We start from the raw sequence: 11,551 nt of genomic DNA, 5'->3' as shown, positions 1-11,551 counted from the left end.
TAGCAGACATCCTAAGACAGAATTCTTGGCAATGCTCAAATCCTTTCTCTACATATTGTATTTAATTGATAACCAAGTCTTCTATTTGTCTCCCAAACATTTCTTGAGCTCCATTTTTTTTTGCTTTAATTTTGGTCCTTATAGCTCTTGCCTAGAAGATTATTATGGTCTTCTCAATGATCATCTCACTTCAGTATTTAACGCATTCCAATACAATTTCATATGCTAGAGAAGTGAATTCCTAAAAGGCAAATCTAATCAGATCCTTCACCACCATCTACAGACATCTTAGTGATATATGTGAGGCTTTTTATGATTGGTCCTATGGCTTTCAATCTGACAAATTATTTGCAATCCCTGTGCACACCAAACTCAGATTGCTGTAACTAGTTGATTAAAGGCATTAAATTAGTAAGGTACAAGCAGAATATACAATTATTCTTTGCCACAATTTCCTTTTCAAAACCATTAAATTAAATTAAATTGTTCTTAAATTAATTAAATTTTAATTAAACAATTAAAATTAATTGTTCTTAAATGTGCTTAGGTAAAATCTTGAGCTGACTCAGGCCATTCTTAAATCAACAAATATTCTCTAGTTTCAGATATTAAATCTTCTCATCCAATCTGTATGAACATTTTATTTTTCCATTGTCTAGGGAGGAGAAGACCACTAGTAAACCAGAAAGACTGATATAGAGGCTACATAAATGGATTTTTGTGAGCACCAATAGATGATATAATTCCAAGGATGTAAGACAGTACCTGGATGGTTATTTAATAAATGAATCTACAAATCAATGAATAAAACCATTGTTTGAATAAATAAAATGTAATTGAAGTCATTAAACTCCATGGTTAGAGTTTGCCTCTAGGAAGGTTTGGGGGAGATCTTAATTTTTTTATTCTTCACAGAGATGATGTTAGAAATTCACTTTCTAAATGGTAAAAATAGCTCCTTTTTGTGTGTGATTTTTTTAGTGATCCTCAGCAAATGAAACTTTCTGGTGTAGATGCTTTTCAACAGCCTCAAGTGCACGAGCGCATGTGGCCTTCTCTGTAATACACTGTTATTGCATATCAAAATTAAGATCTCTTTGGGAATAATTCTCCAAATAATTTCCTGTCTATAGTAGTTCTGCAATATCCTACATAGATAACAGTTTTTCATTTTCAAGCTCTTCCAGTTATATTAATTATATCAGAATAAAACAATGCATATTGTTTTCTAGCAAAGTGTCACGAGCTAATTTCAACATTTAAAGACTTTTCCAGGAATAATTAACCAATAACTATTAATAAGTAAGAAAGAAGAAAGGGATGTGAAAGATGATAGGGAAGCAGAATTTTGAAATGGGTTTGGAATTTTTTTGCTCTAATATTATCCAACTTATATCATTTTAATTTAGTTAAGAATATGTATTGAGTTGTCTTCTAAGTGTGAGAAATATCATGAACCTTGCTCTTGCCAAAATTCAACTTTTATTGGGAAAGATAGACATTTAAGACATATTGCAATTTAATGTGATTGATGTTGTGACTATATAAAGTTAAGATGCCACAGAGGCATATAGAAGGTTCTCTCGAAATAAGGAGGAGATAGCCAAACATATTAAGGAGCGATTCCATTCTAAGCAAAGGGAAATGTATATTCAGTTAGAAACAAGAAATAAAATTGCCCATTAGAGGAAGTAAAGTTTGTCTGAAGAATAAAAGTGTAGAAACAATTCCACATCTTCTCATATATCAAGCAGATATTTTTTCCCTTGTTCTAAATATAATTCCATTTTGAAACACTAACCTACACTGTTCTATAATGAAGTCATCAAAAGGTATGCCTGCAAGATTTGTGATTATTATTATTTATTTTATTTTATTTATTTATTCATGAGAAACAGAGAGAGAGGCAAGGACATAGGGAGATGGAGAAGCAGGCTCCCTGTAGGGAGCCCAATGTGGCACTCGATCCCAGGACCCAGGGATCACGACCCAAGCTGAAGGCAGACACTCAACTACTGAGCCACCCAGGCATCCCTGTGATTACTATTTTTGTCTTTCCAGTATTATACTGATGTTTCTCTTTTATAGTTTATAGTCATTTATGAATATTTCAGTGTCTTTTGTTGCTATATCATTTAAAAATATCAGATGATACAGTTACATCTCTGAAAGTGATGGAAAAAAGTTCCCCAACTTTTCAGCCATAAAGAAAATGAAAACACTAGTAAAAATAGTCATGATCAACATTTTCAGAACTCTATAAATTAACCAAAGGCTTATGGAAATTAAGTGAGAATTTATGCAGGAAAAAATGACTGAATCTCACTAAGAACAGTATTTGTGCCATTTTAACTTTTCCAATTTCCCCTTCCCCAACCCTGTGCTTCAACCATATTCTCTTCAAGAAATACATTTTTTTTAAAATTTTTATTTATTTATGATAGTCACACACAGAGAGAGAGAGGCAGAGACACAGGCAGAGGGAGAAGCAGGCTCCATGCACCGGGAGCCCGACGTGGGATTCAATCCCGGGTCTCCAGGATCGCGCCCTGGGCCAAAGGCAGGCGCCAAACCGCTGTGCCACCCAGGGATCCCAAGAAATACATTTTATATATAAAGACAAAAATAGGTTGAAAGCAAAAGATGTAAAAAAGGCAGTTAGTAACCTAAAGGAAGTTGGAGAGGCTATGCTAATGTTATAAAAAATAGACTTTAAGACAAATTGTTATAGGAGATGAAGAAGGACATTTTATAATGATAAAGGGTCAATACATCAAGAAGATATAACAATTGTAAACACATATATACCTAATCAGAGAGCCTTTAAAATACATGGATCAAAGACTGAAGGAATTGAAGAGAGAAACTGACAATTCAGTAATAATAGTTGAAGACTTCAATATCCCACTTTCAATAATGTGTAGAACAATGGGATACTAATCAATAAGGAAATAAGACTTGAACAACACAATGAAAGAACTAGATCTAACAGATATCAATAGAATACTCCACCAAACAAGAATAGAACATATATTCCTTGCAAATGCACAGGAAATACTTATAACTCAGTAACAACAACAACAACAAAACCCCAGATAATCCAATTTAAAAATAGGTGAAGGATCTGGATAGCTATTTCTCAAAAGAAAAAATACAAATGGACAAAAAGCACATGAAAAAAATCTGTGACATCATGAGTCATTAAGGAAATACAAATCAAAACTACAAAAAGATACTGCACCTTTAGCATTGCCATATTTAAGAAGAGAGAGTAACAGGTGTTGGTAAGGAGGCAGAGAAATCAGGACCACCCTACACTATTGGCAGACATTTGAAATGGTTGAGCCATTATGGAAAACAGTCACCTTAGACCTTGGGCAGATGAGGGGAATCAAAGAGGTACTAAAGACAAGTCACCAGAGGTATAGAAAATAGGGCATCACTCCAGAGCTGGGAAGAGCCAACAGAATTGAGGAAAATAACAAGAACACTGAGAAGGTGAGAGATGGGATGGTTGTAGCCAAAGGACCCTTTCTGCCTGGGCATTTCCTGTACACAGATGAATTCCAGGACTATGGAGGTACAAACAGGCTCTGTGTCTCCTGCTTAGTTTTTCCACTTCTCAGAATCAGAACTCCTCAGTTACTGATTCCAAAATATAAAGACATAGAAGACTGGAAAGTTGTTTCTGAAAAATAACCTGCAGGAACCTCTAATTGCCTTTTGCTGACAAAAGCTGTGAACTCCACAAGAAGGGGAGGGGTGGGATCCCTGGGTGGCACAACGGTTTGGCACCTGCCTTTGGCCCAGGGCGCGATCCTGGAGACCCGGGATCAAATCCCACATAAGGTTCCCGGTGCATGGAGCCTGCTTCTCTCTCTGCCTGTGTCTCTGCCTCTCTCTCTCTCTCTCTATCATAAATAAATAAAAATTAAAAAAAATAAACATAAAAAAAGAAGGGGAGGGGTACTCTCCTCTTGACCTACAACTCATTATGTTAATGGCACTCTCAAATCATCCCTTCAGACATCTGATCTTCTCTTTTATAGGCTAGAAATGAGTGACAGAGATTGATCATAAGTTGGATATGGTCGGCTGTACTTACTTCCTATTATTCTCAGTTTGGGGATTTTAGAAAAAAATTCAAAATAAGAAAAAACATCCCAGCTAGCTTGCTTCAACTTATCAAATAAGGCTCCTCCCGCCCTCCCCCCCACCCCCCGCGTGTACTAAGGCTCCCGCCCGCCGCACTCCGCTCACTGGCCGAGGGTCCCCGCCAGCCGAGCGTGCCCACCGCGCCTCGCCCCAAGGTTTCAACAGACCTCACCAAGATGCCATCTCAAATGGAACATGCCATGGAAACCGTGATGTTCACGTTTCACAAGTTTGCTGGGGATAAAGGATACTTGACAAAGGAAGACCTGAGAGTACTCATGGAAAAAGAATTCCCAGGATTTTTGGAAAATCAGAAAGACCCTCTGGCCGTGGACAAAATAATGAAGGACCTCGACCAGATGGCAAAGTGGGCTTCCAGAGCTTCTTTTCACTAATTGCTGGGCTCACCATTGCATGCAATGACTATTTTGTAATACACATGAAGCAGAAGGGCAAGAAATAGGCACCATTGAGCAACACTCCGCCCGGAGTGAGGTGTCCCAAAGGGTCTCAAGGAATCTGTCCCACAGCTTCCCCCTGTATAAAGGATTCCATGAGCAGATCAGGACCCTCAGAAAATGTACAAATGAAATCCAACCCCCATTTGAGAAGCAGAGAAAGAAAAGTCAGTAAAAGAAAGCCAGATAAGCTTTTGATTTTTATATTGCTTATTGCATCCTCTTACCCTCAATAAACAAATTCTTTTTTTAGTTCCTCAAAAAAAAAAAAACTTATCAAATAATTCACTGGTTCTATCCATGCTGTTATTTTATTAGTTTTTTTTTTAAAGATTTATGTATCTAATTGAGAGACAGAGTATATATGAGTAGGAGAAGAGACAGAGGGAGAGGGAGAGAATCTAAAGCAGACTCCCCACTGAGAGTGGAGCTCGACAAGGGGCTCAATCCCAGGATCCAGAGATCATGATCTGAGCTGAAATCAGAAGTCAGACACCCCACCAACTGAGCCACTCAGGTGCCCCACCATGCTTTTGTTTTAGACTTAAGTAGAAAATGAACCCATCTTTATTATTTAAAATATTTTAGTTGAAATAAAATAAAATAAAATAAAATATTTTAGTTGTTACAATTAGAATATATAATGATGGCTTGTGAGCTCCTTTGTCACAATTTAGATGCCATTTTCTCAGAGAAGCCTCTGTGGATCAGTCTCTTCCTGGAACTCCCTCCTAGCCACTGTCTCAACTACATCTCCAACTTTGTGTCCTTTGAGGAACTTCAGAATCTTTGAGATGACCTTACTCATTTACCTGCTCATTGTACTTCTCTCCCTACCAGAATATGCTTTATTACAATAAGAAGACCTTATTGTCAGAATGCCTGGGTGTCTCATTAGGTTAGGCAACTGATTCTTGGTTTTGGCCCAGGTCATAATCTCAGGGTCCTGGGATTGAGCCCATCCTCAGGCTCCATGCTCAGCAAGGAGTCTACTTGAGATTCTTTTTCTCCCTCTGTCCCATCCTGCACTCACCCTCTCTCTCAAATAAATAAATAAATAAATAAATAAATAAATAAATAAATAAATCTTTTAAAAAAAAGAGAAGATCTTATTGTCTTGCTCATTCTCGTGTCCTAAATGCCTAAAATAATTCCTGACACATAGTAAGTGCACGGTAAGTATTTATTGAATGAACAAACAAGCAAATAAGAAATAATTTTTTAAAAACATGGCCAGGTTTCATAATTTCATCTTGCTCTTGGAGTTTTTGTTCCTTGATTGAGTTTCATACCCATTGTATGAAGTTGAGTTTCATACCCATTGTAGTGTCTGTACAGTAGCAGTTATCTACTGTAGTCAGCAAACCACCAGGTAAATTAAATTGACATTTCCATGATAAAACTTTACTTGGAACTGTGATAAGCTATCTAGGCAGCTTCTTCAGGAAACTCCTGTACTCATGAGAAAACTGAGAACAATTGTTATCAAATCATACTTTTGCTTTTTATACATAATCATTTTCGGGTTACTTACCCTTCAAAATAGCCCCCAAATCTGACCACTTCATTCTAGTTTTTCTAACTCTACCTCTGCCTGGATTACTGCAGTAGCATCCAAACTATCTCCCAAATCCAGTTCTGACTTTTTCCAGTCTACACGGCAGCCAGGATGATCTTTCTGAAGCTGAAATGCTGTTGTTTTCCTTCTTTAAAAACATAAAACCCTCTAATATGTTCTACTAACCATTAAACTAAGGTCTAACCTTCTTAATATAGTTTGCAAGGAATTTTCAACCCACTCTCCTGTGCCCTATATAATTTTATTTCAAACTACTCTCCCAACTTTCAGTTCCTAGAGGAATATTCTCATTCTCTCTCTCTCCCCCAACTCCTTCTCGCCTTCCTCCCACTCACCAAAATATTCTTCATAAATAGAATCGTTTTCTTAATATCATCGTTGGATTGCTCATTGCTAACATATAAAAATACAATTGATTTTTGTATATTGATTGCTAATGTCATATCCTGCAACTGCGCTAAACTTACACATTAAAGTTTTTATCGGTTGCATAGGATTTTATCTATAATCATACTATCTGCAAATACAGTTTAACCTTTTTCTTTCCCATCTGTTTACTTTTAATTTCTTTGCCTTGCTCTATTTCCCTGGCCAGAACCTCCAGTACAGCGCTGAATGAAAGTGATAAATGCACGCCTTTGCCTTATTCCAAATCTTGGAGGGAAAATACTTTTGCCATTGTGTGATGTTAGCTATGTATTTTTTATAGATATCTTTTTATCAGGTTGAAGAAGTTCCTCCTTTGTATCAGTTATCTACAGCCTCATAACAAATATGTACAAACTTAGCATCTTAAAGCATCATGTATTTATCATCTGGACAGTGTTTATGAGTTCTTGAAAAGAATGTGTGTTCTGCTGTGTTGCGTGGAATTTTCTATACATGTCACTTAGGTCAAATTGGTTGATGATCTTACTGAAGTTTCTCACTCTCTCATCCCCACTGGCTTTGAGGAAGCCAATGGGCACATTGAAAAACACACCATGTGGCCAGGAGCTGAAGATAGCCTCTGGCCAATGGCCCACAAGAAACTGAGTTCTCAGTCCAACGACTGCTAGGAACTGATTCTGCTAACAACCTGAGTGAGCTGGGAAACAGGTTCTTCTCCAACTGAGCCTCAAATGACATTGCAGCTTTGACTAATGCTTGATTGCCCTTGTGAGGCCCTAAGCAAGGGATCCAGTTAGAACATGCCCAGATTCCTGAGCCTGAGAAACTGAAATCATCATGTGAAGGACATTAATATAGCTGATATAGCTCTCTTACAGCTACTGTTTGTGTTATTATTTGCATGGCACATCTTCCATCTTTTCACTCTGAACTTCTTTGTGTCTTTAGTTCTAAAACATATCTCTTGTAGGAAAGATACAATAGTAGTATTGTATACAACAGTAGTACATAGAGACACTCTATGTCTCTTAACTGGAGTATTTAGTTCATTTACATTTTGGGTTTGTATTCTTTATGTCTCACATTGTTTTTGTTCCTCCATCTCTCCTTTACTGCCATATTTCAGTTAAACGATATTTTTCAGTGTATAATTTAAATTTCATTTTATTTTATTAATGATATGTCTGAGGCTTTTTTTTTTTTTTGCTCTGGAGAGCAAAATCTTAAAAAAAAATCTTCAATTTATTATTATCTCAACACAATCCACCTCAAGTTATTATTGATTTAACTTTAGTAAATTTAACAATGTTGCAAACTGTGAGTTTCTGTCCCCTGCTACAATTCAAGCCTGTCTCCTTTAGTAGCAAAGCTGCAAATTTTGAAGCTAATCCCAAGCTACTAAAACTATAGTTATTATCAGGTTGTGGAGGGGCGGGGATGGGAGAAACCCCTAGTAAATAATCATTGACTCTCATGTTCTTACCTGACACTCTAGGAGTTTTTCAACATAAATGTTTCTCAATTTACTGTCTATCTGTAACCAACAAGAAATGTTTTTTTCCCGAAAATTCCGTCTAGTTTGGGTTTTTTTGGGGGGGAGGGAGGAGGGTAGGGTAGCAAATCTCATCACAGTATCATAAATGGAAGTCCTCTTTAATTTTAAACTTATGTCCACTCTTTTTTGACCAAGATTGTCAGATGTTTGTACCTGTTATTTAGTGATTTAAATTAGACCATTTCCCAGCATAAAAATGAGTAAGACTGGACATGATGTCAGCAAGATATCAGAATAGGAAGTACCCTGCTGTATTCTCTCACAGAAACAGTAATTTGGCAGCAATCCATAAACAAAAGTAGCTTCATGGGATTGTTAGGATTTAGGCAAAAGATTGGGAAACCCTGGTGGAAACCAAGATTGAGAAGGGCCATGCTGACCCTGGTTCTGGCTACAGACACAGAAACAGCCCTGCACCCCTGTTGATTCAGCTACAGCCCTATTTAGACTTGGTCTTGCCACCAGCACCATCCCCAAGTGACCTGGGAGAAGACATGTTCACCCATGCCTTGAGTAGCCAACATGCTGACTTGGTCCTGGCTGTGTACCCTGAGGCAGTCCATGACCTAGATCTAACTTCTCTCTATGGTTTAGGAATAGTCCTGCCCATCCAGGGCAAGAGAGACACTCTCATCTGTGACCCTGAAGACAGGCCTGCTGACCTCCTCAGATTGCAGATTCTGAAGTGGCCCTGTGACCCTACTAAAGCATGGTCCAAAAGTAGTCCTGCCCACCAGTGAATCCAGCAGAAGGAACCTGTGCCCTGGAGCCGACTGTAGAACTCAGTCCTGGCAATGGATCCTGAAGCAATACCGTGACTTCATCCTAGCCCCCAGGAGATGCAGTCCAAGGTCAGTTCTTTCCAGCTGGGGCCTCATTTAGTGACATGACAAGAGCCCTTCCAGGGTCTTGGTCAGAGCTACACCCATCTGTGAATCTGGTAATACTCCCATCATCTGCAATCCTATCTGAAAACCCAGATGATTTGAAGCATCTTTTCAGGCCACAGTGGTATGAATCTACAGATCAACTACAGGAGAAAAGTGGGAACATTTCACCAATATTTGGAAATTAAACAATACAATCCGAGCAACCAATGGGTCAAAAAAGAAATCAAAAGGAAAGTCACAAAGTATCTTGAGACAAATGAATCCCTGGGTGGCGCAGCGGTTTGGCGCCTGCCTTTGGCCCAGGGCGCGATCCTGGAGACCCTGGATCGAATCCCACGTCAGGCTCCCGGTGCATGGAGCCTGCTTCTCCCTCTGCCTGTGTCTCTGCCTCTCTCTCTCTCTCTGTGTGACTATCATAAATAAATAAATAAAAAAAAAATTAAAAAAAAAAAAAAAAAAAAAAAAAAAACAAACATACCAAAATCGATGGGATGTAGCCAAAGTAATTCTTAGAGGGAAGTTTAGAGTGATAAATGCTACTGAAGAGAAGAGAGGTCTCAAATAAACAACTTAACTTTATACAATTTTAATCTAACTATATACTAGAAAAAAAGAAGAAACTAAGACCTAAGTTAGCAGCACGAAGGAAATAACGAAGATTAGAGAAGAAATAAATGAAATAGAGACTTGAAAGACAATAAAAGAGATCAAGGCAACTGAGTTGGTTTTTTAAAAGATAAACAAAGTTGACAATATTTTAACCAGACTAACCAAGAGAAAAAAAAAAGAACCAAAATAAGTAAAATTATAAATGAAAGAGGAGACATTATGACAGATGCCACAGCAATATAAAGGATTATAAGAGACTGCTGCTAGAATACCTCTAGGCCAACAAATTGGATAAATTCCTAGAAACATTCAGCCTAACAAAATGGAATCATGAAGAAATAGAAAGCCAGAGCAGATAATTAATGAATATGGAGATTGAAGAGATTGAAGTTGTAATAAGAAACCTCCCAACAAGAAAAAGTCAGGATCAAAAGGCATCACAGGTGAATTCTAACAAACATTCTCCCAAAAAATTGAAGAGGAAAGAACACTTTCAAACTCATTTTTATGAGGCCAGCATTACTTTAATACCAAAGCCAGGTAAGAATGACACAAGAAAAGGAAACCACAGTTCAATAGTCTTGATGAACATAGGTGAAAAACCTTCAACAAAATACTAGCAAATCAAATTCAACAGCACATTAAAGGAATCATACTCCATGATAAAATGAGATTTGTCCCTGGGATGCAAGAATCATTCAACATATGCAGATCAATAAGCATGATACATCGGAATGAAGGATAAACTCCATATGACAGAGTGAAGGATACAAACCATATGACCATCTCAATAGGTACAGAAAAAACATTTGACAAACTCAATAAATTTTTATGATTAAAAATATTGATAAATTAGGTATAGAAGAAATGTACCTCAGAATAACAAAGGCTATATATGACAGTTAACACCACACTCAATGGTGAAGAGCTAAGTTTTTCCTCAAAGATCATGAACAAGACAGGAATGCCCACTCTCATCTATTCAATATAGTACTGGAAATCCTAGCCAGAGTAATTAGGCAAGAATAAGAAATAAAAAACACACAAATTAAAAAAGAGATTAAGCGCAGCCTGGGTGGCTCAGCGGTTTAGCGCCGCCTTCAGTCTAGAGCATGATCCCGGAGACCCAGGATTGAGTCCCATGTCAGGTTCCCTGCATGGAGCCTGCTTCTCCCTCTGCCTGTGTCTCTGCCTCTCTCTCTCTCTCTCTCTCTCTCTCTCTGTCTCTAATAAGTAAATAGATAAAATCTTAAAAATAAAAAATAAATAAATGAATAAATTAACTTGTCTCACTAGATGACGTAACATTCTATATAGAAAATTCTAAAGACCCCATCCAAAAACTATTAGAACTAATAAACAAATTCATTATAGTTTTAGGATATAAAATCAACATACTAAAATCAGCTGCATTTCTATACACTAACAATAAACTATTTGGAAAAAATTAAGAAAACATTCAGTTTATGATAGCACCAAAAAGATTAAAGCACTCAGGAATAAACTTAACAAAGAAGGAAAAATATCTGTATACTGAAAACTATAATACATTGGTGAGAGAAACTGAAGAAAACACAAATAAATGAAAAGATATCCCATGTTTATGGACTAGAATAATTAATACTTGTAGAACACTACCCAAGCATTCTACATATTCAATGAAATCTCTATTAAAATTCCAATGAAATTTTTAGAAATATAAAAACTAATCCTTAAAAATCGTATGGAACCACAAAAGACTCTGAATAGTCAAAGCAAACTTGAGAAGAACAGATGGAGGATCACACTTCCTGATTTCAAACTATATTATAATGTTATAGTAATCAAATGATATAATACTGGCAGAAAAACAGATACATAAACTGGAACAAAATAAGGAGCCCAGAAAAAAACCTACACATTTACAGTCAACCAG

At 37.1% G+C, this 11,551-nt stretch overlaps 1 protein-coding gene across 1 annotated transcript; it reads left to right on the top strand.

Annotated features, from left to right (window-relative positions):
• Nucleotides 1-4,251: 4,251 nt before the first annotated feature.
• On the top strand, nt 4,252-4,803 carry LOC112917528 (protein S100-A10). Its single transcript, XM_025995575.2, is given in 2 exon segments — nt 4,252-4,509; nt 4,512-4,803. Coding segments are annotated over 2 exon segments (285 nt in total). The 5' UTR covers nt 4,252-4,331; the 3' UTR covers nt 4,619-4,803.
• The last annotated feature ends 6,748 nt before the right edge of the window (nt 4,804-11,551 follow it).

Source organism: Vulpes vulpes, chromosome 8 (assembly GCF_048418805.1).
Source record: "Vulpes vulpes isolate BD-2025 chromosome 8, VulVul3, whole genome shotgun sequence".
In the NCBI taxonomy this organism is placed as follows: domain Eukaryota; kingdom Metazoa; phylum Chordata; class Mammalia; order Carnivora; family Canidae; genus Vulpes; species Vulpes vulpes.
The sequence above is the reverse complement of the archived record's forward strand: the minus strand, read 5'-3'. Positions and strand labels throughout refer to the sequence as shown.